Below are 27991 nucleotides of genomic sequence, written 5' to 3' on the forward strand. Positions count from 1 at the left end.
AACAATTATTGTACTTTTTATTATTTTGAAACAGGATACTTGTACTGCAGGTTACATTAAACATTTATATTGTTAGAATTGTAAAAGTATGTACTGATAACTAGAAGCGATGAGAACATGGGTGGATGTTCTGTAATGTCACTGTGAATGTACTGCACAGTTTGTAAAGCTTAATACAGTATGGAATGTGTACGTACACTCCCTGAGACCTGATGAGCATGTGTGCATGTATGTTTCTTTGTTTCCACGTGTGATAGCACTTAAATACACTACCGGTCAAAAGTTTTAGAACACCTACTCATTCAAGGGTATTTCTTTATTTTTACTATTTTCAACATTGTAGAATGATAGTGAAGGCATCAACACCATGGAATAACACATATGGAATCAAGTAGTAACCAAATTAGTGTGAAACAAATCAAAAATCTATTTCATATTTGAGATTCTTCAAAAAGACACCACTCTTGGCATTCTCTCAAGCAGATTCATGAGGTAGTCACCTGGAATGCATTTCAGTTAACAGGTGTGCATTCTTAAAAGTTAATTTGTGTAATTTCTTTCCTTAATGCATTTGAGCCAATCAGTTGTGTTGTGACAAGGTAGGGGGGTATACAGTAGTATACAGCCCTATTTGGTAAAAGACCAAATACACATTATGGCAAGAACTGCTCAAAAAAGCAAAGAGAAGTGACAGTCCATCATTACTTTAAGTTATGAAGGTCAGTCATTTCAAGAATTTTGAAAGTTTCTTCAAGTGCAGTCGCAAAAACCATCAAGCGCTATGATGAAACTGGCTCTCATGAGGATTGGCACAGTTAAGGTAAGACTCAGAGTTACCTCTACTGCAGAGGGTAAGTTAATTAGAGTTACCAGCCTCAGAAATTGAAGCCCAAATAAATGCTTCACACAGTTCAAGTCACAGACACATCTCAAAATCGTGAATCGGGCCTTCATAGTCGAATTACTGCAAAGAAACCACTACTAAAGAACACCAATGAGAAGAGACTTGTCTGGGCCAAGAAATACGAGAAATTTACATTAGACCAGTGGAAATTTGTTGTTTGGTCTGGAGTCCAAATTGGCGATTTTTGGTTCAACCGCCGTGTCTTTGTGAGTCGCGGTGTGGGTGAACAAATGATCTCCGCCTGTGTATTTCCCACCATAAGGAATGGGGGAGTTATCATGGTGTAAGGGTGCTTTGCTGGTGACACTGATTTATTTAGAATTCAAGGCACACTTAACCAGCATGGCTACCACAGCATTCTGCAGTGATACGCCATCCCATCTGGTTTGGGCTTAGGGGGACTATCATTTGTTTTTCAACAGGACAATGACCCATCACACCTCCAGGCTGTGTAAGGGCTATTTTACCAAGAAGGAGAGTGATGGATTGCTACATCAGATGACCTGGCCTCCACAATCCCCCGACCTCAACCAAATTGAGATTGTTTGGGATGAGTCGGACCGCAGACTGAAGGAAAAGCAGCCAACAAGTGCTCTGCATATGTGGGAACGCCTTCAAGACTGTTGGGAAAGCATTCCAGGTGAAGCTGGTTGATAGAATGCCAAGAGCGTGCAAAGCTGTTATCAAGGCAAAGGGTGGCTATTGGAGAATCTCATATATAAAATATATTTTGATTTGTTTAACACTTGTTTGGTTACTACATGATTCCATATGTGTTATTACATAGTTTTGATGTCTTTTCTATTATTCTACAATGTAGAAAATAGTACAAATAAAGAAAACCCTTGAATGAGTAGGTGTTTCCAAACTTTAGACCGGTTGTGTATATTCTTGTCAGTATATGTGTCCAGCATGCCTATATAGTTTCACATCCTCTCCAAAAGTGTAGTAGTTTGTCCACACATACAGATTCTAATGCATTTATATATTCTACATTTTGGGTAGATTCACACAACCCAACAGTGTGTTTACCAGAACTATACACAGGATACATAGAGACGTGCCTGGGAGAAACAGGAAAGAGACAGGGTATAAACAGGAAATAGATAAGAGAAACACAAATTGGAGGACATCATTAATGGACTTACAATACAGTACAATAGTACTAATTGGTGATATAATAAAAAAGGGTACGGAGCCATTTTTCAAGCATAAATGTACTGTATCAGCATACTTCCTATTTCGGAGTCAGCAGCAGCATTAAAAACACAACATTAACTCAGTGGTTACATGTCAACTGATTAAAAATAGGCCATATAGATTTGTATTGTAATTATGCCATGTGATCAGCTCTTAGATAATTACCTGTGATGTGTTCATTATTGGAAGATTCATTAGCTGTGGGTAACAGTGAGACATAATAGAAAGGCAGACAGCAAATTATGATGGAAGTCAAACGTTACACCATACATCACAAGCAAGACCTTGGCACCTTGCTGGTGTTAAAAACATTGAAAAAATTGTATTAATTTATTAACTGATTTTCAATTATTAAAAAATAAAAAGGTGAAACAAAGACAAAAAGGAGCCTCTAATGCTATGTTACATTATATTGCATGTTTTGACTATACCACCCCTTAGTTGTTACATAGGCAAAAGGGAACCACAGGTGATTGGTCAGGAAATGTTACATCAAGATGAAAAAGACATACCTTTAAGGTGGAACTCTGTGGTGAGGATACCGCCACTTGGCTCTGCTTCAGAAGGGAGGCTTCTGGCAGTGCACGGGCCCTTAAAAAGATTAGAAGATAGTGTTTAATGACCTCTTTGCTGATCAGAGCTGTATACAACCAACTCCTGATAAATGTGTGTTGTGAATGCACTAAACTGGAATATGCAGATAAGTAAAAAGTATGCATTTTAATAGGACAGTGAGTAGAAAGCATTGCACTTAAGCAGTTTTTAGGTGCAATGACAGAGTTTGCATTTATGGGTCATTCTATAAATTAAGGGGCCAACGTCAGCGTCAACATTTCAAAATTGTTGGATATTCATTTAAATATGATTTTCTTGCAGCTTCACATGTGTAGTTACAGGAATAATAGTCTAGATAAGCACAATGATGCCATAACTGGGGACATTGTTAGTACCCATGAGGTCAAAGGCTATTTATCGGGGGTTTGGGGTTAAGGTTAGAATTAGTGTTAGGGTTAGAATTACATTAAGGGTTGGGTTAGTTTTAGGGTTCATGTTAGGCTTTTGGGTTAGGGTAAGTGTACTGGTTAGGGTTAGGTTTAGCGGTTAGGGAAAATAGGATTTTGAATGGGACTGAATTGTGTGTCCCCACAAGGTTAGCTGTACAAGCCTGTCTGTGTGTGTGTAGTGTGAGTGAGTCTGTATCTGAAAACTAACCATCAAATTCTTGCTTCCTCTGTCTTTTTCCAATACTCCTTGCCTCTCCTTGAAAGTGCATTGGAGCCCGAGGGGAGGAACCTTTAGTTCACAATGTACTTTGAGAGGGAGGTGAGGAATGGAGGGAACAAGGGAAGAATCTCAATTGCATTTCCTTGATTCCTCACATACTCTCTCCTCGCCTCCTTCTCAAAACCCATTAGATAAGAAGTTGAGGGGAGGGGCCTCTGACCTTCTCATCCAATGGATTTTGAGAAGGAGATGAGGAGCGAGGATGCAATGAATCATGCAATTGAGATTCTCAAGGACAAAGGATGCAAGTAGTTGACAGCTGTTCATATTTTTAGGCCGTGTTAGACTGACTGAGAGACTGAGCTACCCCTAGCCCCTCAACATCTGCTTTGTACAACTGTCTGGAAGAGGTTAAGTCTTGGCTGCAGAACAACTCCAATTCATCAGCAGCAAGACAGAGGCAATGATTGTAGGCACACCCAGCAGATCACCAACTCATCTGCCCTGCTATCAATGGCCACATCATTCCCCTCTCCTCAGTCATCACCAACCTTGGCGTTAAATTCGACCCTGCACTCTCCTTCAATGCCCACGTTAGTCACTTCTGTAAAACAATCTTCACCTGAAGTACATCTCCCGCCTAAGACCCTCTCTCAGCGCTTCTGATGCAGAAAAGTTTATCCATGCATTCGTCTTCTCCAGAATTGATTATGGGAATGCAGTACTTGGGGGGAAACTACCTGCAAACTCAATTAATACATTATAGCTCATTAAAAAAACAGTGCTGCAAGGATTCTGTCAAACAAAAAAGTCTGCCAACATCACCCCTATCCTTGTTGACCTCCATTGGAAACCTGTCCCTCAAATAATTGTCTAAATAGCATTGGACCTGCGTCCCAGTCAGATCTACTCTCCTCCTATGAACCTCCATGCACCCTTTTTTAAATATATATATTTTTTAGTTCACCTTTATTTGACCAGGTAAGCTAGTTGAGAACAAGTTCTCATTTACATCTGCGAACTGGCCAAGATAAAGCAAAGCAGTGCGACACAAACAACACAGAGTTACACATGGAATAAACAAGTGTACAGTCAATAACACAATAGTTGAGGGTGAAGCCACGCCAAACGGCTTCATGCACCTAGGACCCATCTCCAAACTATGGGTGGTCTTTTCTCCCCATGCACCATGGCTTTGGAACTCCCTTCCTGACAATCTCAGGGCTCAGACTATTTGTTTTAATGCACTTTTAGTTTATTCATGTACAGTATCATGAAAGGCGCTTTACAAATGTAATACATTATTATTAATACTGCACAGATTCTCGACACTTGTGGAGATCTGAGAGGGCTTGATGGGTGGTGACATGGTCAGCTCTCCATCTAACTCTGATAGGCTTGGCGGAATTTTTGCGGTATTGCTTACACCTGTCCGATCCTCTCAGTGTTTAGGGGTAGGGGCTCAGGGTTGTTTCTGGACAGGACCCCACAACCCTTTGGGTGTGTGGTGGATCAACAGTACAACACTTGTGGCATTGTTTGGATGTTTCATTCCATTGCTATACAGATTTGCACCGGTGTAAGCTGGACACACCTATGTCACTATTATGTGTGTATTTCAGGAAATGACTTCCTGAAGTCCTAAGCAGCTGATTGGTCCGCCCCATTGATGATTGGAGCTCTGCCATGCCCTCTTGTCAGAATATACAGCTGTTTTCAACTACCGACTCCTTATGCAGCTTTAAAAGCCAGTGTTCCGTTATTAGGAGGAGAGAGCTTCTTGGTATGTCCTGTGTTTTGTTGTTGGGCTTTCTGAATTTTTGTGAAGTATTTTGTAACCGGTCCTGCTGATGTTTGTGTATGCAGTAGGACTGTGTTTTTGATTTGTGAAATTGTTCACTTTAACTTTAAGTTTGTATTATTCTGTTTCATTTGTTCCTGGAGGGGAAGGGCAAGGCACATTGGGAGTGCTTAGACAAGAGGCCTGCGGGCACACATACTCGTAGTATGTACTATGTCTATGCACACTAGGTAAGACCTGGGTGGACCATCCCCTGTTTTTGGTTAGTGCACCCGTTGGTGCTAGTTAGGTAAGTTGTGGGTGGGTAAGTAAGGTAGGAGAGGGGGCTCTTTAACTAACTTTTTTTTTGCTTCCGTCCAGCCCATTTTCCCCAAATGACCGTGTGAAGGAAATAAATTCCCTGTAAACGGTAATATATTCTGCCTCGTCATCCTTACCGGCATCTGCAGTCACCTACCGCTTTCACTCCACGGGGAGTTGAGTGTAGCAGGGTGTTGCGTTCCCTCAAAGAGCCGTGTGTAACTTTTATATGCAGAAAATTGAAAAATAAGACATCTTACCTCAGGAATCTTGACCTAATTTTGCCTATGATATAGACCGCCTAACATAGACACAAATGTTCTGTCAATCCTCGAGATCCACATTAATTCTCTCACTTCGGCTGTTGTTCAAAACATGTGCAGTATCACACAAGCTCTTTATCACTTGACTGTCATTCATAAAATCCTTTCCTGAATCAACTGGTATTGTGCAATAATGTCCCCACACAACTAAACAGCTAGACAACTACTATGTGTGATTATTGAAGAACCCCCTTAATGACAGTATAGATTTTTTTTTTTTATTAGTCATGTTAAAGGTACTCGTTCTGTTAAAAGCATTACATTTTGAAATTGCGTAATTATTTGGAATATGTGTGCCCATGAAAACTGAGTCCAACAGCAATATCCAGGAATTTTACATTATCAAGTTCAATGTGTAATTTAATTCTTAAATGATTAGTATATGATATAACAACAAACAGTATCATAAATGCAAGGAAAGAAAGTTCATGTTTTGTCAAATGATATTTGCCAAATCTGTGAAGACGCCAAGCAGGAGAAAGGTTTTGATTCAACTCATGAATTAAATTTAATGTATCCATGTTCCCCCTTTACATCTTAATGCATTCAAATGAATTTGTTTAGCTAATTATTATTGACTTTGTAACAGCTCTAAACAGTTGTCCACAACAAGAAATGCTTACTGGTACCCTAGTTTATAGAAAGACCCTTACCCAGTATCGACTTCCTGGCGACTACGCTTATTTATCACAAATGTCCCATGTCACATATGTAGGATGGTAAAATGTCATACTTACTGGCTGACATGATAGTTTTTCTCCGTCACAAACCCCAACCTCGCAGTGAAGCCAAACAGTGGACACCTTCTCCTGGCGCTGGAAGCGGAATGAGTTGAACTTGAACATGGAGCGGCTGTCTTTGGCGTTCTCGAAAATGGTCACAGTTTTGTCATACGAGCAGCTGTGAATGAGAGACCTCAATTGATTGAATGTTTGATCAAATGTTTGGAAAATATAGGAACAACTGTATCAACTGTACGAAAGTTCAATGCAATTCAGTATGAATTTGTTTATTCCACAAAGTTGGGTTTTGATCGGCAAGCAGTGCGAATTAGGTTGGTTACCACTGAAATACCTGTTGATGATGAGATTCCACCTCTTCTTGTCTATTGAGTAAGGAGTGGGTGTCGCCCAGCAGTTGCTTATCACCACTTTGAATCTGGGGGAGCAAAGAATGTTGGACAATTATATTCAAGAAAGGGGGATCCGGGGGCACCTCCCCTAGTTTTGTGTTTTGAATTATCATCCCCTTATTTCTATCCAGAGAAGTGATCTCTTTAAGGGTGAATGGATGTTGCATGATACAAATACAGTGCTTTCAGACGTTATTCACACTCCTTGACTTTTTCCACATTTTGTTGTGTTACAGACTGAATTTAAAATGGATTACATCATTGGCCTACACACAATACCCCATAATGTCAACGTGGAATTATGTTTAGAACTTTTTACAAATCAATTAAAATGTGAAAAGCGAAGATGAAGGAAACCGCTCAGAGATATCACCATGAGGCCAATTGTCACGTTGTATAAAGGAATGGAGGCAGGCGCAGGAATACCTAATAGGGGGTTTTAATACTCCACCCAAAAATACAACATGCCATGAAAGCCACGGGGACAAAGCCCAAAACAAACACGTATACAAAACACGTATGTAACCCAAACAAAAGAGCGAGGTTAAACCGCAAATACACGGGACAAATACACAGGACGAGACCTGGAATAACGAGTACACAACACATGCAGCTTGGAAGCCGCTACAACAGCACAGGACCAACGGGCGTGGTTACAATAACCGACAAAACAATGGTGAACAGAGGGCACATATACAACTACTAATCAGGGGGAATGGGAAGCAGGTGTGCATAATGAAACAAGTTCAGCGATGCCTAGAGGCCCGTGAGGTAGACCTCCGGAGCTGGTTCACGGAATGAGCAGCAGTAGCGGGGGAATCCTTGACACCAGTGGTGACTTTAATACAGTTACAGAGTTTACTGAGTGTGATAGGATAAAACAACTACATTGTAGTTACTCCACAATACTAACATAATTGACGGAGTATAAAGGAGGAATTCTGTACAGAATAAAAATATTCATTAACAAGCATCCTGTTTGCAACAAGCCACTAAAGTAATACTGCAAAACATGTGTCCAAGAAATTTACTTTTTTGTCCTGAATACAAAGTGTTGTTTGTGGAAAAATACAATACTATAAGGGCACAGGGCGAGACCCAGATGCAGACACAGGAGGCAGATGGTTTGAGTCTCTGATATTTATTAGTATCCAAGGGTAATGGTCGTGGACAGGCAAAATATCATAACAAGGTCAGAGTCCAGGAGGTACATAGTGACAGGAAGGCGCTAGGGCAGGCATTATGGTCAGGCAGGTGGGTTCAGAGTCAAGGCAGGCTTGGGTCAATACCAGGAGGACTAGCAAAAAACAGAGAAAAGGAAAAAGCAGGAGCACGGAGTAACACACTGGTTGACTTGACAAAACAAGACCAACTGGCACAGACAGAATACACAAGTATAAAAACCCAGGGGACAATGGGGAAGATGGGTGACACCTGGAGGGGGTAGAGAGAAGCACAAGGATAGGTGAAACAGATCAGGGTGTGACAGCAGTGGAACGATGGACTCTAGAGATGGGGAAAGGGCCGATGAAACAGGGGGAAAGTTTGCGGGATTCCACCCGAAGGGGCAGGTCCCGTGTGGATAGCCATACCCTCTGCCCAATGCGATAGCGAGGGGCTGGAGTCCGGCAGCGGACCGCTTGTCGACGATACCTGGAGTTGGTCTTGAGAAGCGCCACCCAGGCTCTTCTCCAGGTACGCCGACAGCGGTGGATGAACATCTGGGCCAAGGGTATGTTGACTTCTTGCTCTTATTCTGGGAAGAGCGAAGGCTGATACCCCATGGAGCACTCAAAAGGTGAAAGTCCCGTGGTCGAACAGGGAAGAGTGTTCCGGGTATACTCCACCCAGACCATTTGTCGGCTCCAGGTAGTGGGGTTGGTTGAGATGAGGCATCTTGATGTTGTTTCCAGGTCTTGGTTTGCTCGCTCCGACTGGCCATTGGATTGGGAATGGAATCCGGAGGACAGGCTGGCCGACAACCCAATAAGGGTGCAGGGTTCCATAACTGAGATGAGAAATGAGGACCCCGGTTGGAGACCATGTCTACTGGGAGTCCGTGGAACCTGATGACGTGCTGCACCATGAGCTGGGCCGTCTCTTTGGCAGAGAGTGGTTCGGGGAGAGGGATGAAATGGGCGGCATTGGAAAACAGATCCACTACCATCAGATGGGTCTTATTCTGAGCACAAACGGTGCACGCAACGACGAAGGCAAAAGCGTCAGGAACCATTGTGAGCCACCAGAGATGTTGTCGGAGAGAGGCCAGGGTTCGACGGGAACCCAGATGACAGGTAAGCCTGGAGGAATGAGCCCATTCCAGGACTGAACTGGGGATGAACAACCGGTTAGCCGGGCCCCCTCCAGGGGCAGGCTGGGAATGTTGTGCCTTGCAGTCCAGGGTCTCAATGCCCCAGCACACAGCAGCTGCAAGCACATGAGGTAGGGAGGATGGTCTCTGAGCCAGAGGATGTGGCAGCGGGACTGTACCGGTGAGAGAGGGTGTCAGGTTTAATATTCTTGGACCCTGGACGATAGGAAATGGTGAAGTTGAACCTGGTGAATAACAGAGCCCACCGGGCCTGCCTGGAGTTAAGGCACTTGGCTGTGCGGAGATATTAGAAACTCTTGTGGTTGGTCCAAACCAAAAACGGATGTTCTGCTCCCTCCAGCCAGTGTCTCCACTCCTCCAGTGCCATCTTGACCGGCAGGAGTTCTCGGTTACCCACGTCGTAGTTTCTTTCTGCAGAGTTGAGACGATGGGACATGAAGGCACAGGGATGGTCCTGGACGGATCTCTGGGATAGGATAGCCCCCACTCCAACATCAGAAGCATCGACCTCAACCACAAACTGACAGGACAGGCCCGGATGGACGAGGATGGGGCTGTAGTGAACCGATGCTTCAGGTCCACAAAGGCTCTGTCAACCGCTGGGGACCATGTGAACATTACCTTTGAAGAGGTGAGTGCCCGATAGGGGGCCACAAGGGTGCTGTAGCCTCGAATGAATCTCTGGTAGGAATTGGCAAACCCCAGGAAACGTTGTAGCTGCACCCTGGACGTAGGTTGGGGCCATTCCACTACTGCTTTCACCTTTTCCGGGTCCATCTGGACATTTCCTTCTGCGATGACCGAGGAGAGGAGTGGTAGGGGGTAACGATTATTGATCATTATGTCATTAAGGCCCCGGTAGTTGTCCTTCTTTTCCACAAAGAAAAACCCTGCGCCGGCAGGGGATGCAGAAGGACGGATGCCTCCAGCAGCCAGAGAGTCCTCAATATACTCCTCCATGGCCTGGGTTTCCAGGCCTGATAGGGAATATAGCCGACCACGAGGCGGTGTGGTTCCTGGGAGAAGGTCAATGGCAGAATCATAGGGACGATGCAGTAGTTTGTACCTTTCCGAAGACCTCCAGGAGGTCATGGTGCTCTGCGGGGACAGAAGAGAAATCCGTGGCTTGACTTAAGCCCTGAGGAGGCCGTCTCGGGGAAGGCTGCGCTGCTTTGAGGCAATCGCAGAACGGCTCCAACCCAGGATTGAACTTGTGGTCCAGTCAATAACAGGGTTGTGTTTTTGGAGCCAAGAAAATTCCAACACAGCAGGAACATGGGGGGACTCAATGAGGAGAACACGGTACAGACAACTGTTGGAACTTAGCCTATGTGAAGGTTCCCTAGGCGATAATCAAGCTCTGCCCAGTTGCATAGGTTCCAGTGTATCTGACTCACCCGTTGCCGATGATTCTCGAGGGAATTCAGGTGGCTTCAGGTCTTCTCGGAAATACAGCCTTTGTGGACTTCCGGATTCCTTCGGATATGTACGAGCAGCAGCGGATGAACAAGTGTGTCCAAGACCAGCACTGATTGTAGGCAAGTTACTGGGTGGTTGGGAGGTCTCAGAGGCGGCAGGCTGCCTATGAGCTAACTCACTGATTTGCTCCGTAATAGCCTTGAACCCTTGGTCGTGGGGTTCTGTCAGGGAACGAAAACCTTCCAAAAGCTCCAGCAGTAGCTCCTCATGCCTCGCAATGGTGGCTACCTGCAGGGAGACAGCGTGGCGGAGCTGGTCCAAGTCTGCTGGGTCTGTCATGGCCAGTTCGTACTATAAGGGCACAGGGCGAGACACAGATGCAGACATGGGAGGCAGATGGTTCGAGTCTCTGATATTTATTAGTATCCAAGGGGCAGGCAATATAATGTTCATGGACAGGCAAAATATCATAACAAGGTCCGAGTCCAGGAGGTAAATAGTGACAGGCAGGCTCTAGGTCAGGGCAGGCAGTATGGTCAGGCAGGCAGTTTCAGAGTCAAGGTGGGCTAGGGTCAAAACCGGGAGTACTAGAAAAAAACAGAGAAAAGGAAAAAAGCAGGAGCACGGAGTAACACGAAGGTTGACTTGACAAAACAAGACGAACTGGCACAGACAGACAGAAAACACAGGTATAAATACCCAGGGGATAACGGGGAAGATAGGTGGAGACAAGCACAAGGACAGGTGAAACAGATCAGGGTGTGACACAATACAACACATTACCTCACTCCATATTTTCAAGCATAGTGGTGGCTGCATCATGTTATGGGTATGCTTGTAATTGATACAAACTGGGGAGTTTTTCAGGATAAAAAAGAAACAGAATGGATCTAAGCACAGGCAAAATCATAGAGGAAAACCTGATTCAGTCTGCTTTCCACCAGACACTGGAAGAAGAATTCACCTTTCAGCAGGACAATAACCTAAATCACAAGGCCAAATATACAGTATACTGGAGTTGCTTACCAAGACAACATTGAATGTTCCTGAGTGGCCTGGTTACAGTTTTGACTTAAATCGACTTGAAAATCTATGGCAGGACTTGAAAATGTCTGTCTAACAATTTTCAAAACAAGCAATTTGACAAAGCTTGGAGAATTTTTTAAATAATAATTTGCAATTATTGTACAGTCCAGGTGTGCAAAGCTCTTAGAGACTTACCCATAAAGACTCACAGCTGTAATCACTGCCAAAGATGATTATAGCATGTATTGACTCAGTGGTGTGAATCCCTATGTAAATCAGATACTATATTTCTGTATTTAATTTTCAATAAATTTTCCAACATTTCTAAAAACATATTTTAATGTTGTCATTATGGGGAATTGTGTGTAAGTGTGTGTAAATGGGTGAGAGAAAATTTATAAATTTAATAAATTTTGCATTCTGGCTGTAACACAACAAAATGTGGAATCAGTTAAGGGGTGTGAAAACTTTCTAAAGGCACTGTTTGTCTCCAACATCTACAGTTGAAGTCAGACGTTTACATACACTTACGTTGGAGTCATTAAAACTTGTTTTATAACCACTCCACAAATGTCTTGTTAACAAACTATAGTTTTGGCAGGTCAGTTAGGACATCTACTTTATGCATGACACGAGTCATTTTTCCAAAAATTGTTTACAGACAGATTATTTAACTCATAATTCACTGTATCACAATTCCAGTGGGTCAGAAGTTTACATACACTAAGTTGACGGTGCCTTTAAACGGCTTGGAAAATTCCAGAAAATGACGTCATTGCTTTAGAAGTTTCTGATATGCTAATTTACATAATTTGAGTCAATTGGAGGTGTACCTGTGGATGTATTTCAAGGCCTACCTTGAAACTCAGTGCCTCCTTGCTTGACATCATGGGAAAATCAAAAGAAATCAGTCAATACCTCAGATTTTTTTTTTGTAGAACTCCACAAGTCTGATTCATCCTTGGGAGCAATTTCCAAATGCCTGAAGGTACCACGTTCATCTGTACAAACAATAGCACTCAAGTATTAACACCATGGGACCACACATCTGTCATACCGCTCAGGAAGGAGACGAGCTCTGTCACCTAGAGATGAAAGTACTTCGGTGGGAAAAGTGCAAATCAATCCCAGAACAACAGCAAAGGACCTTGTGAAGATGCTGGTGGAAACAGGTACAAAAGTAACTATATCCACAGTAAAATTAGTCCTATATCGACATAACCTGAAAGGCCGCAATGCAAGGAAGAAGCCACTGCTCCATACTTTTTGAAAAAATGTCCTCTGGTCTGATGAAACAAAAATAGAACTGTTTGGCCATTATGACCATCGTTATGTTTGGAGGAAATAAGGGGAGGCTTGCAAGCCGAAGAACACCATCCCAACCGTGAAGCACGGGGGTGGCAGTATTATGTTGTGGGGGTGCTTTGCTGCAGGAGGGACTGGTGCACTTCACAAAATAGATGGCAACATCTCAAGACATCAGTCAGGAAGTTAAAGCTTGGTTGCAAATGGGTCTTCCAAATGGACAATGACCCCAAGCATACTTCCAAAGTTGTGGCAAAATGGCTTAAGGACAACAAAGTCAAGGTATTGGAGTGGCCATCACAAAGCCCTGACCTCAATCCAATAGAAAATTTGTTGGCAGAACTGAAAAAGCGTGTGCGAGCAAGGAGGCCTACAAACCTGACTCAGTTACACCAGTTCTGTCAGGAGGAATGGGCCAAAATTCACCCAACTTATTATGGGAAGCTTGTGGAAGGCTCCCCGATACGTTTGACCCAAGTTAAACAATTTAAAGGCAATGCTACCAAATACTAATTGAGTGTATGTAAACGTCTGACCCACTGGGAATGTGATAAAGGAAATAATAATCTGAAATAAATCATTCTCTCTACTATTATTCTGACATTTCACATTCTTAAAATAAAGTGGTGATCCTAACTGACCTAAAACAGGGAATTTGGTACTAGGATTAAATGTCAGGAATTGTGAAAAACTGAGTTTAAATGTATTTGGCTAAGGTGTATGTAAACCTCCGACTTCAACTGTATTCCCCCCCCCCCCCCCCCACTTTCACATATTGTCGTATTTGGTCACGTGTTTTTGCTTTATGCAGGGCGAGGAATATCTATACTGAACAAATATATAAACGCAACATGCATAGTGTTGGTCCCGTGAGCTGAAATAAAAGATCCCAGAATTGTTCCATATGCAAAAAAAGCTTATTTCTCTCCAATTTTGTGCACACATTTGATTACATCCTTGTTAGTGAGCATTTCTCTTTTTCCAAGATAATCCATCCACCTGACAGGTGTGGCATATCAAGAAGCTGATGAAACAGCATGATCATTACAGAGGTGCACCTTGTGCTGGGGACAATAAAAGGCCACTCTAAAATGTACTGTTTTGTGCACTAGAGCTGTTGCCAGAGAATTTCATGTTAATTTCTATACCATAAGTCGCCTCCAACATTGTTGTAGAGAATTTGGCAGTACCTCCAACCGGCCTCACAACTGCGCACCACATGTAACCACTCCAGCTCAGGACCTCTGTATCTGGCTTCTTCACCTGTGGGATCATCTGAGACCAGCCATCCCAGACAGGTAATGGAACTGAGGAGTATTTCTCTCTGTAATAAAGCCCTTCTGTGCAGAAAAACTCAATCTGATTGGCTGGGCCTGGCTCCCGCATTGGGTGGGCCTATTCCTTCCCAGGCCCCCCATGGCTGCCCAGTCATTTGAAATCCATAGATTAGGGCCTAATTAATTTATTTAAATTGACTCATTTCCTTATATGAACTGTAAATTGTTGCATAATGCTTTCATATTTTTGTTCAGTATAAATAAACATTTGCTAAATATATATACAGTCGGAAGTTTATATACAACTCAGCAAAATACATTTAAAGTCAGTTTTTCCACAATTCCTGACATTTAATCCAAGTAAAAATTAGTTAGGATCACTTTATTTTCAGGTTATGTCGATATAGGACTCGTTTTACTGGGAATATAGATACTTCTGTACCTGTTTCCTCCAGCATCTTCACAAGGTCCTTTGGTGTTTTCGCACCAAACTTTGTTCATCTCTAGGAGACAGAACGTGTCTCCTTCCTGAGCGGTATGACGGCTGCGTGGTCTCATGGTGTTAATACTTGAGTGCTATTGTTTATACAGATGAACGTGGTACATTCAGGCATTTGGAAATTTCTCACAAGGATGAACCAGACTTGTGGAGGTAAACCATTTTTTTTCTGAGGTCTTGGCTGATTTCTTCTGATTTCCCATAATGTCAAGCAAAGAGGCACTGAGTTTCAAGGTAGGCCTTGAAATACATCCAAAGGTACACCTCCAAATGACTCAAATTGTGTCAATTAGCATATCAGAAGCTTCTAAAGCCATGACATCATTTTCTGGAATATTCCAAGCTGTTTAAAGGCACAGTCAACTTAGTGTATGTAAACTTCTGACCCACTGGAATTGTGATACAGTGAATTCTAAGTGAAATAATCTGTCTTTAAACATTTTTTTTTTAATTACCTGTGTCATGCACAAAGTAGATGTCCTAACCGACTTGCCAAAACTATAGTTTGTTAACAAGAAATTTGTGGAGTGGTTGAAAAGCGAGTTTTAATGACTCCAACCTAAGTTTATGTAAACTTCCGACTTCAACTGTATATACTGTATATTTTGAGTACCTGTTGCTGAGTCCTTTGGCTTCCATCCCAATGAACACTTCAGAGCCAATCTCTGATGTGTCAATCACATAGGGGGCGTCTTTGGCATACAGGAACTTGGAATTCTAAAGACATGAACACAGGTCAGTCAGTTATATTTATATTCACATTAAGTTGACTTTTACGACTTGAGTGATCCTTACAAGTAATGGACAAATTATTATCTCCGTAATATTACAAAACTAATGTTAGCATTACGTTTTACACTCAGCAGCTAAGAACCTGTTTCGCGGGGCCAGACTAAGCCTATTCCTGGACTAAAAAGCATGCTTTATGGATAATCTCCATTTAATGTCCAAGACTAGGCTTAATCTGTGTCCGGGAAGTTGATGAGAACCTAAACCTGAGGTACTCACCGTGAACACGTTCATAGACAACTGTGAACTAAAAGTGCCTAAACTCCCGTTGTTGACAAAAACTGTAGCCACTCTGGAAGAAGCAAAGGGTTTAGTAAAAACGCTGAAAGTCATTGGGTTAGAATGCAAACGCTTTCCAGAAGGTACCGGCGGTGACCTAAATGCCAGGATCGGTGCTTACCTTTGGCTGAAGACGGCGTTGTTGACCAAGTAGGCGGCCCGGTACGTGCAGCTGAATGTGTAGTTGACCGGCTGGTTTCTGACTGTTAGTGAAGTGTCATTGGACACAATAGAGTTGTAGAAGACATACTTGGGGTCTTTACCACCAATATACTGGGAAAAAATAGCAGACACGCCAAAGAATGAGGATGGGTTGTTGATTCTTTAGGCCTATCGCTTTTGCATTTAGCTGGAATACCTTGCTCAGACCTGCAACTCTTCATGTCTCAGGCAAGCTTACCCCCTCCATTAAAAGTACTTTCTCACCTCGGCGTGAGTGCCACAGTACGAGTTGTTTTTGGGCGTCAGGTCAGGGATGGTGAAGCGAAAGTACCCTGGGCTGTTGACACCGCTGTAACACAGCCCCCCTAGGGACAGCTGGCCGATCTCCCAGCCGTAGGGACACTCCGGGACGTTAGCAATGATGGCATTGGGGAAACACGACACCATCACATAGTCTGATAAACAACAAGCACAAAGAAAAGACGATCTCAGAGGATGCTGATAGAACCTGTCCCATAGTGTCATAGGGATAGCGATTCCACTCTCTTTAAGGGAAATATACTCACCTGCTTTCTGGGGGGCACAAGTCCACACTACCGGCAGTAGAAGTAGTAGAGCGCTTACAGCAGCCATTGTCAAAGGCTGAAAATAAATATCAGAGATAAATTGTAACACATTGATATGATAATTAAAAATGTAAATCGTATGATCTCCCCATATATAATGAGGTTTATTTGAGCTTGTACACATGCATGCACAGCTAAAAGCTGAATTTCAGTGTTCAAACAGAAAGGAAAGAAAAATAAGAAGAGGGACTGCAGATGAAGCATCGTTGGTCTCTGAGCGGAAGGGGGAGGATCACAATAGCAGCCAGGGGAGTCAGATCCCAAGCCATAGTTTTGTTTAATCATGGTTTAATAACCAGCCACTCCTTCACAAACACTGCACAGTCACAGACAGACATGACCAGTACATAGTTCTAGTATTAATTGGCATGAGCTGATAACGTCCGTTCCCGTCAGGATTTCTACATGGTCTAAAAATGCTCTCAGGGAGATGTCGAATGTTTAAAAAAAAAAAAAAAAACTATTTAAGAGACTTAAAAATGGAATGAAATGACAACACGTTAGGTAAGGCCTAAATAAGGTTAAACCTAAGTGAACCATCTCTTTAACCTTACCATAGAAGATTCATGAAGGGTAGGCGGCTAGTTCTAGTCTGGCTAGGTTTCCGTCAGAGGGTCTTCGTGGTCTGTATAGACTGACTGGGAACTATAGCCACCACTGACAGCTAGACAGCCAAGAGGATGGATTTTATACTTTTACCGGTAAGAGGAACCCCCCCCACACACCCCCCACCGCTCACCTCTCCTCTATCTCAAGTCCCCTACTTGGCAGCGCCAAATTGGTAGCCCTATTGTGGAGCTACTCACAAAAGCTCTCTGTGAAGTAAACGACATTGACTTTCAAATGACTAACTTCTCAGGGGATCACTGCAGCACACTCAACATTGCGTCTTTAACATTCCTTTCATGTCTTACTCTACTCTGATACTTCTAAGTTGTATTCGATAATCAAGGGTTGAGCATGACTATGTTGCGTCCCGAGACATATTTGAATCAGTATTGTGTTGATTCTAAGCATGCTCTCAGCTTAAAGATTCTATGCAAGTTAGATGCTCTGAAAGGGAGAGGTTCCCTCACTCGCTCGCGCGCGCACGCACGCACGCACGCACACACACACACACACACACACACACACACACACACACACACACACAGTCTTCCTAGCTCTTTGTAGATCACCTAGCATGTTTTTCGCGACTGGAAGTGTGGGATGCCAACCTTACATAACATGATGGAATCTGGGGGCTTCTCATTGTTAGCATGGCTAAAGAGCTGTAACTCTACCTGTCCCCTGACCCTTCCTCTGATTTGTATCTTCCATCAATCCCCCTCCAAGAATTCCCCAATGCTCTATTCTGATGCTAATGCTAACGCTATGCAGCCAGCTATGCCTCTTCAATAGCACTGTAATGTTTCCCAAACTGGTATATGAATGACAGGAGTGTCTCGATCTGCTCCTATCATTTTACACTTGATTGGTGGAAATGGCCTATTCTGTCAGACCAGACGATAGTTGTTCAGAATAGGATTTTTAATTGATGTAGCGTTTCATTACCATGGGTAAAAGGGACATTAATCTATCACGTAGTCATCTCATTTCAAGTCCACAATGCAAGCCATCGGTTGTGTGGATCTAGCTATGTCTTGATCCCACATTATATATAACATATGCCATTTTAGCAGACCCTTTTATCCAAAGCATACATTTTTTTTTTACAAATGAGTGACCCAGGAATTGAACCCACCATGCTGGTGTTGTAAGCACTGTGCTCTATCAACTGAGCCATACAGGACCTTTACCAATTAGTCATTAGACTGCTTTTGAAGTATTACAACATTTGACAAACTTAGTGTTATGACCAGGGTTGGGATAATTCTACGAATTCCATTTGAATTAAATTCCCTCTCACTCTAAATTCCATTCAATTCAATTCAAATTGCAGGTCAGTCATGTTAGGTCAATTCCAATAATTCAATTCCCAATTCAATATTATCCTCAACAATTTCACAAATTCAAATTCAATTACCTCCACCTTTCAGGCTGATCGTGTCACTGTTCAGACAGCCTAGCTGGAAATATAGAAATTCAAGTTGAAATTATTTCAAACAAATCATGTTTTATACAAAATGCATTAATTCCATTAACTGGGAAATGCATAAATATTGAATTCCAATATCATTCAATTTCAAATATTAAATGTTTTTACAAATCCAATGCAATTCCAATTCTAACAGTCTAATGTCAATAAAAATGTCATAACTTGAAGATTGTGGTAATAAAAAATGTATTCAACGTCAAGAATTGAATTGGAAAGTCAAACCCTGTAAGGAGCATGATATGGGCTGCATGGTATGGGCTGCATGGTATGGGCTGCATGGTATGGACTGCATGGTATGGGCTGCATGGTATGGGCTGCATGGTATGGGCCATCATAATAGCTGACTAAATATGAATGGAGAGAGGGGTCAATTAGGACACTTTCCCCCAGTCCCTCTGTCCTCATACATACAAGAAAGGGACACCAGACCAGGGACAAAAGCTGCCTCTATCTCATTGTATCCCACTGGGCTCTGTGAAACCCTATATCTCTGAATGATGTGAAATGTCTGTGAAACAAAGTCTCCCATCTCATCTCCACTTTGGAACACTCATTGGTAGTGTGTCTTGTCTTATCAGAGCCTCCATCACAGTTCAGGGACATCCATACATGCCTGTTTGCAGTGTTGTGCCGCTTAGATGGTGTTCTGTTCCCGATACCTTTTAAAGATTCCTCAAATAATGACGATGTCATTATCGTGTGGCGGTCCCTGCTTTTCTCGTGTTTGGTTCAATGAAAGGTAGCGATCACTATCAGTCTGTTCGAGTCGGTGACTTGACAGGAATGCTGAAAGGTCTGTACTTTGACATTCTCATGTATACAGTGTGTACAGTATGTTCCATTAAATCTATGTTCACCTAAAATGAACATTATTTGCATGGTCTAAGATAAATGGGTCCATTCCAGAGTCAAAGGTAATTCAGGTCTGTATGGGGAACACACATTGTGAAGAGGCAATTTTCAAACATTTAATTTTAGGACATGGTTGTCTTCCTGAAACATTCCAGTCAAGTTCAGAACACCCGTGGTTTGTTCGTTCTGCAGCCTTTGCTTTGCTTTCACGTTTGTCAATTACTCTATCGCCATTCGGCTTTTACTTTAAAAACCGCGCTAGTTAAAATCACAAACATACTGTACAAAACACACAGAAAACAAAAAAGGGACACAGGAAGTGTGTGTCTTGCAGGCATGTGGACATTTTGTTTCATTCTTCTACTAAGCACAAACTGTAATGTGCTCTCACCAAACAAGCTGCTATGTTAGCTCTGCACTAAGGATCCGCTTGGAACATTAGGGCCGTGCTCCACTGCTCAGGCATTGGATTGCATCAACCAATGGGTGAACTTCTGCCAGTTCATGCTGGGTTCATAGACGAAAAAAGTGTCCCAGCTGTCTCAGTGTCACTGCTCGCGTCGCTGAAATGGCCGCACCCTGCAAAGCGCTGTCGTAGCTCTCCACTGCCTGGCTCAAGCAGCAACACTGCTCTACAAACTCCAGCTCAGAGTGTTATGCTTGTTAATGCCCTCTACACGGGAGGTGTGAATTGTAGGAAATTACCACGTGCCATGTGCTAAGGTAGCAGTCATTAGCCATAGCCATTAGCCCAACAAAGAGAGCATGTTTCAAAGTTCAGGTATACTAGTTTTCAGGTATACTTATTTAACATTTTTACATTTGAGTTATTTAGCAGATGCTCTTATCCAGAGTGACTTACAGTTAGTTCATTCATCTTAAGATAACTAGTTGGGACAACCATATATCACAGTCAGAGTAATTGTCCTCATTAAAGTAGCTATCAGAAAAGCTATAAGCAAAGTCAGAGCTAGTAAGGGCTAAAATAGTCAAGTGCGAGTGTTTTTCTTTGCGGGGGGATTATTTAAGATACTCTTAGGGTTTCAGATGTTTTTCGGAAGATGGCAGGAAAGCTGGTTCCACCACTAGGGTACCAGGAAAGAGAAGAGCTTGGACTGGGCTGAGTGGGAGCTGCCCTCCCATAAGGGGTGGGAGGACTAAGTGACCAGAGGCGGCAGAACCGAGTACTCGGGTTGGGGTATAGAGTTTGAGCAGAGCTTGAAGTTAGGGAGGGGCAGTTCCTCTTGCTGCTCCGTAGGCAAGTACCATGGTCTTGCAGTGGATGCGATCTTCAACTTGAAGCCAGTGGAGTGTGTGGGGAGAACGACAAGGTGTTGTATAGAGAATGACAGGCTGTTGTCCAGGGTCACACCAAGGTTCTTTGAACTCTGGAAGGGGGACACCGTGGAGTTGTCAACTGTGATGGAGAGGTCTTGGAGTGGGCAGGCCTTCCCCGGGAGGAAGAGCAGCTCTGTCTTGTTGAGGTTGGGCTTGAGGCGGTGTGCCGACATCCAAGCTGAGATATCTGCTGGTGACGCAGAAATTCGTGGAGAAAGAGAAAGTAGTGTCATCCGCATAGCAATGAAAGGAGAGACAACGTGAGGATGTGATGGAGCCGAGTGACTTGGTGTATAGAGAGAAGAGGGGACAGATAGAACTGAGCCCTGGGGAACACTAGTAGTGAGAGTACGTGACACAAAGAAGAGCAGTCTTGGTTGAGTGACCAGTCTTGAAGCCTGACTGGTTAGGGTCAAGAAGATCGTTCTGAGAGAGATAGCCAGAGAGTTGGTCAGAGAAAAAATTTAATAAAGAAGTGATACCGTTCTTTGACACATATTTCATCAGCACCCGTCATGAATCTTCTTTTCTTCCTGAGTCCAACCTCATCCAACCCTCTGATATATTGCTGGAAATACCAGAAATGTTGAATCTCTGCTTGATTTTGTGGGGATGCCTGCAGTAACTTCAAAACTGTTCTAGCCGTCAGATTTTGCTCTGCATAAATATTCTCAATAGCCTCTTTCCTCTGGAAAGTTTGTGACAGCACTTCTCTTGCAGCATCCAACATATTATCAAGAGCATACTTTGGCTTCTGAATTAGTTATTTATGTGCTACCTGTAAAGCACAGCTCTTGGGTTAGGTACTGTACACCCCCCCCCCCCCCCCCATGCTGTGCAGGAGATCGATCAACTTGTCTTGATCTTCGATCTTTAGATCCTCTTTAAGGGCTTTAACAACAAGATCTCTCTCAGAATGACTTAAATATTGTAGGAAGGAATCAAACAAGTGCTCAGTAGACACTAAATGCTCTCCAAAAATGAGTGCCTCAGTAAAGGCAGATGCAAGTCGGTTAGCGAAATAGCCATTACCTTTCAATCCCTTTGCCAGTACTCTGCCGATAGATTGCCATTTATCTTCTTGCCATCTCAGGATGAGGGACGGGACTCATATCCTCGCCATCAGCCACAACGTCAAAAAATTCAGACCCAAAAATTCAGACTCCCCAAAAAATCCAGAGTTAACATCCCTTGAAACACCTTGTGCATGATCTCCTTTCTCATCAACCAAGTGGAACTTTACAAGGAGATCGACAATTTCGGGATTTTTTAATAGCGAAATGATCTCTATAAGTAGATTGACTCGTATGTATTTTTATTGTGGCATAATCTCTGTTGCCTGGAGGGGTTGTGGCGTGACCTCTGACATCTGGAGGGGTTGTCGAGTGACTTCTGACATCTGGGGGGCTTGTAGCATGACCTCTGTTTTCTGGAAAAGTTGTGGCGTGACCTATGACGTCCGGAGGGGTTTTGGCATGCCTTCTTAAGTCTGGAGAGGTTGTGGCGTGACTTCTGTCTTCTGCAGGGCATGTGACGTGACATCTGTTGTCTGGAGAAGGATCAAGTGTAAAAGCAATCAGGTGGCAAGGTGTAAATACCAGTGTGTTATCCACAGGTGTGGTGCAAACTGTATCTCTGATATGTCTGATAGGTCTGAGAGACAGCTAACATCAATCCCTTCAGTGTTGGTTAAAGTGACAGCAACTGTAACTCATTTTACATTATGAACAATTTCCTGTTTCAGCTCCTTGGTGATAAGGTAACATCTCAACACCTTACATTTCTTATATTCCCACTGTGGGAAAAACTGTTATTTTGCTTGACACAAAAGTTCCTTTTTCCTGAAAGTTTTTGGTACATTGATAACTCTGGTAACCCCAAAACACAGTTTCCCAACTTTGTTTCCCCTCGTGTATCCACCTTAATTCAATTGTTCTTGGGTTTCCTTCAGTAAGCTAGTTGCTTCTCAAGTAAGCTAGTTGCTCCTCAAGCCCTTGAACTTTTGGAATGCGGCTCTACAGTGTCCTCTGATGCTGTGGGTTCTTTAGCCCCTTTAGATCAAAAAGGACAGTTCTTTGCATCTCTCACTGTGGACTCAATCCAAAAACGTCTTGTGGCAATCCTGTCCCCATAGTTCGACAGATGAACTGACAAAGCACTGTCCTCCATCTCCTCAAGTTTGTTGTGTCTATCTGCAGAGACAGAAAGGTAGGGAAATACTGTCGTTTGCTGGTTGAATAATTATAATCATGATTTCTATCTGATGATACGTCTGAGTCACGAGACCTATTCTGATACGCACTCTAGCTACACTCCTAACTCCAAACTTAACCCCAACATCCTTATGGTTTGTCTTACAATGCTGTCAGATAAAGCAAGATTGATAATGATTCCAATAAACACTACAACATGGGCTGCAAACGTGAGCTCTGATAACTGAAAGTACTGTGTTCATTTGGGAACAGGAGAAGGGACAGGAGGGAAAATACCTCATAGTCAGGGCTTTTCTTTTGAAAAACCTTTTCTGTACTCTATTCTTGCATGACTTTGGACCTTTGACGTTTGGATGGGTTGTGGCGTGAAGGTTGTTCCTTGCCAGTGTCTGCTTTCCCACTTTGTGAAAATGACACTATGAAAATGGCTAGTCTTAAAATATACAGTAGCCTAACTTTAAGGAATAAGATTCAACAATGTTTGACAGAGCTCCAGAGTTCCTCTCTGGAGATAAGAGAACTTTCCAGAAGGACAAACATTTCTGCAGCACTCTACCAATCAGGCTTTTATGGAAGATTGGCCAGACGGAAGCCACTCCTCAGTAAAAGGCACATGACAGCCCTCTTGTGGTTTGCAAAGAGGCACCTAAATAACTCAGATCATGAGAAACAAGATGGCCTGGTCTAATGAAACTAAGATTGAACTCTTTGGCTTGAATGCCAAGCGTCACATCTGGAGGAAACCTGGCACCATCCCAACGGTGAAGCATGGTGGTGGCAGCATCATGCTGTGGGGATGTTTTTCAGCAGCATGGACTGGGAGACTAGTCAGGATCGAGGGAAATATGAATGTAGAAAAGTACAGAGAGATCCTTGATGAAAATGTGCTTCAGAGCACTCAGGACCTCAGACTGGGGTGAAGGTTCACCTTCCAACAGGACAATGACCCTAAGCACACAGCCAAGACAACGCAGGAGTGAGTGGCTTCGGTATAAGTGTCTGAATGTCCTTGAGTGGCCCAGCCACAGCCCGGATTTGAACCCCATTGAAAAATACAGCATTTGTGCTCCATTAGTTGCAATCAGCGGTAGACACAATAATTGCTGCTACAGTGCCTTGCAAAAGTATTCATCCCCCTTGGCGTTTTTCCTATTTTGTTGCATTACAACCTATAATTTAAACAGATTTTTATTTGGATTTCATGTAATGGACATACACAAAATAGTCCAAATTGGTGAAATGAAATGATAAAAATAACTTAAAAAAATTTTAAGTTTAAAAAATAAAAAATAATAATTGAAAAGCATGCATATGTATTCACCCCCTTGCTATGAAGCACCTAAAGAAGATATGGTGCAACTAATAACCAGAAGTCACATAATTAGTTAAATAAAGTCCACCTGCGTGCAATCTAAGTGTCACATATACACCTGTTCTGAAAGGCCCCTGAGTCTGCAACACCACTAAGCAAGGGGCACCAACAAGCAAGAGGCACCATGAAGACCAAGGAGCTCTCCAAACAGGTCAGGGACAAAGTTGTGGAGAAGTACAGATCAGGGTTGGGTTATAAAAAAATATCAGAAACTTTGAACATTCCACGGAGCACCATTAAATCCATTATTAAAACATTGGAAGAATATGGCACCACAACAAACCTGCCAAGAGAGGGCCACCCACCAAAACTCACTGACCAGGCAAGAAGGGCATTAATCAGAGAGGCAACAAAGAGACCAAAGATAACCCTGAAGGAGCTGCAAAGGTCCACAGTGGATATTGGAGTATCTGTCCATAGGACCACTTTAAGCCATACACTCCACAGAGCTTGGCTTTATGGAAGAGTGGCCAGAAATAAGATATTGCGTAAAGAAAAAAATAAGCAAACACATTTGGTGTTCGCCAAAAGCCATGTGGGAGTCTCCCCAAACATATGGAAGAAGGTACTCTGGTTCATGGAGACTAAAATGTTTTGGCCATCATAGAAAATGCCTGGCGCAAACCCAACACGTCTCATCAACCTCTCATCAAAGAACACCATCCCCACAGTGAAACATTTAAATGTCTTGGAATGGCCTAATCAAAGCCCAGACCTCAATCCAATTGAGAATCTGTGGTATGACTTAAAGATTGTGGTACACCAGCGGAACCCATCCAACTTGAAGGAGCTGGAGCAGTTTGCCTTGAAGAATGGACAAAAATCCCAGTGGCTAGATGTGCCAAGCTTATAGAGACATACTACAAGAGACTTGCAGCTGTAATTGCTGCAAAAGGTGACTATTTTGGGGGTGAGTAGTTATGCACGCTCAAGTTTGCAGTTTTTTTGTCTTGTTTCTTGTTTGTTTCACAATAACAAAATATGTTGCATCTTCAAAGTGGTAGGCATGTTGTATAAATCAAATGATACAACCCCCCCCCAAAAAATATATTTTAATTCCAGGTTGAAAGGCAACAAAATAGGAAAAATGCCAAGGGGGGTGAATACTTTCGCAAGCCACTGTATAATCTACATTCAAATGCCTTGGCTAAAGTGCGTGCATTGAATAAAATAAGAATATGTTTAATAGGGAGACCATAGAGAAGTATGATTCATACATCTAACCCTGTCTAGAACGTTAAAGGGTTCTTCGGCTGTCCCCATAGGAGAACACTTTGAATAACCCTTTTGGTTCCAGGTAGACATAAACCATTGAAAAACACTACATCCAGATGACAGTTATGCTACATTGTGTCTTTCTTGAGGTTGCACGGTCACAACACACTTTCTGTTCAGAGGCTGCCAACGAACAGCAAGCAGTACGTCAGTCTACAACTTCGACAATTAACAAGCTCAAACAAATTTGGCAAAACAAATACTGTAGATCACAAACCCGGGACCGGCAATGAGCGCACTTTTCTCCCTCACTGACTGTTGCAATAATCCAAGATTAAGTGCATTTCCCCCTTTCGGGTGGCTAATGAACACACCCTGGCTTTACTGACTTTTCCCCCTGGATTTATGGCCTGCCTTTATACATGAATGACTAACGGTACCGTGAAGAAGAGGCATGCAAAATCTCCCAAATTCACATGTCTGAATTTGCATGATTGCATCATGGCCATGCAGGTCTTGTTCAGTTATGATATGTTGTTTGGCTACTTAATAGTTTGTTATAGGCCCTATTGGCATTGGGCTTTAGCCTATTGAAATGTTTGGCTATAGCCTAATATAGTGTTCTTTATCGTAATAATGATATATTTCTCTTAAGAACAATATGTTTTATTTGTAATGATGATATATTTATTGCAATAATGATATTTTATTGTATTATAGAGATCATGGATTATTTCATTATAATTATATATTTTATTATTTCATAATAATGTGATCTTATCTTATAATAATTATATACAAATATATATATATATATATATATATATATATATATATATATATATATATATATATCTATATATATTATGAGTGGCAGCAATACTCCACTATAATTTTGTTATCAAAGCTTGAGTTGGCAGGCCAGGCAATATTGGCAGGCCAGGCATAAATCCATTATCCTGTGATAATGTATTAGTCCTACTGCCCATTCCTAGAGAACTGTTTTTATTAGGTTAATGCTACATTTTTTAAGAGATGTTTTTAACTTTTTTTTATCTGAGTGGTAGAGCTCAGCTTGCTTTTTAATCACTTTGAAAGTGATCTTGACTCAGAAAAGGTTGGTGACCATTGCTGTCGACCAAGGGTCTCCAACAGGCCGATCGCAAACTCCCAGGAGCTCGCAGCCCACCTATGAGTGGCTCGCCAAACACGCAAACTGTCATAAACAAATCTCACAAGTCTCCGACACTGTGTGCTCCCAGCTTCTATCCAATCAAAATAACATTGACATTATCGCACCCCTGTTAAGTGACAATTGGCTTAAAAAGCCAAACGTAACACAATATCTGCCATTACATTTCCAGCAATATCGCCCCTGTCTGTGTGGCGTGCCATCTATCATTTTGTGTAGCCAGTTGGATGGCAGACAGAAAGACTACCTGGCAGAATTATAGTGTGATTATTTGTGTCAATCAGTATGCCTCAGGAAGTAGGGGTGCTGCAGCATCCTCTGAAAAATCTGAATAAAACCATAAAAAAAAAAATGAAAATGGAAACAAAGTGTGCACTGGGCCTTTACTAGTCCTGTATTAGCAGACTGATATATAAACACATCAATGACCTGGGGAAGAGTTGCAGGGGAGATGAGAAGAAAAGAGTATGCCTATTTGAAAGCTAGAAGAAAAATAGTAGGTCGGGACATGTTCTTTTTTTTTTTAAAGTAGAAAAGGCTGGAGAACCCTGCTCTAGACCATTACTTTACTTACATTTGCTCTCCACTAGAAAGCGGCAAAGTCTCTCTTTGACTCTGTCTGTCCTTATCTGTTGTCAGACCCGTGTTGATGACCCTCAGTCATCCATTTAACTGTACCACTAACAACATACACATATCTCAATGCTAGACGCAGTGAACTTTACAAAGGACACAATAGAAATATAAACCTCCCAAATGAGCCCATTGTGATGTGAGTATTAAAAGCAGCCAACGATCATCATAGGCTGCTTATGACCTCTACATAATGGCATCGTAGCAGGTTGTGAAAGATTATGTCTTGTCAACTTTAATGGATATGTGTAGTCTGATGGTGTCCTAATATGGATAGTGTAAATGTAAGAGCTGTGTAGTGTGACAATCAGAGAAAAAGAAAACAAATCACCCATACAAAATAACAGCTTTTATTTTAGCGCTTATTTCGCCAGATGACGTTGTCTGACATGACCAGATGGCGCGAATTTGATTTTAATAACGATTTACTTTGTCAAGAAAACCGTGATGGTAATTGGCCTCGCTAAACAGTGCATTTGT

At 42.5% G+C, this 27991-nt stretch overlaps 1 protein-coding gene and 1 pseudogene across 1 annotated transcript; both read right to left on the reverse strand.

The window, feature by feature from the left end:
* On the reverse strand, positions 1-17251 carry tectb (tectorin beta). The gene is made up of 9 exons (XM_090202389.1): positions 16237-17251; positions 15932-16083; positions 15751-15823; positions 15356-15459; positions 6827-6910; positions 6490-6652; positions 2617-2695; positions 2270-2302; positions 1-1968 (listed from the first exon to the last, which is right to left on the reverse strand). Exons 1-9 carry the CDS (start codon positions 16720-16722, stop codon positions 1895-1897), a joined length of 1248 nt encoding a protein of 415 aa, XP_090058515.1. The 5' UTR covers positions 16723-17251; the 3' UTR covers positions 1-1894.
* Positions 17252-20914: 3663 nt separating this feature from the next.
* LOC149976617 (uncharacterized) lies at positions 20915-23055 on the reverse strand (annotated as a pseudogene).
* Between the last annotated feature and the right edge of the window lie 4936 nt (positions 23056-27991).

The sequence above is a fragment of the Oncorhynchus mykiss genome, chromosome 16, assembly GCF_057628025.1.
Source record: "Oncorhynchus mykiss isolate SJ-2025 chromosome 16, ASM5762802v1, whole genome shotgun sequence".
Classification (NCBI taxonomy): domain Eukaryota; kingdom Metazoa; phylum Chordata; class Actinopteri; order Salmoniformes; family Salmonidae; genus Oncorhynchus; species Oncorhynchus mykiss.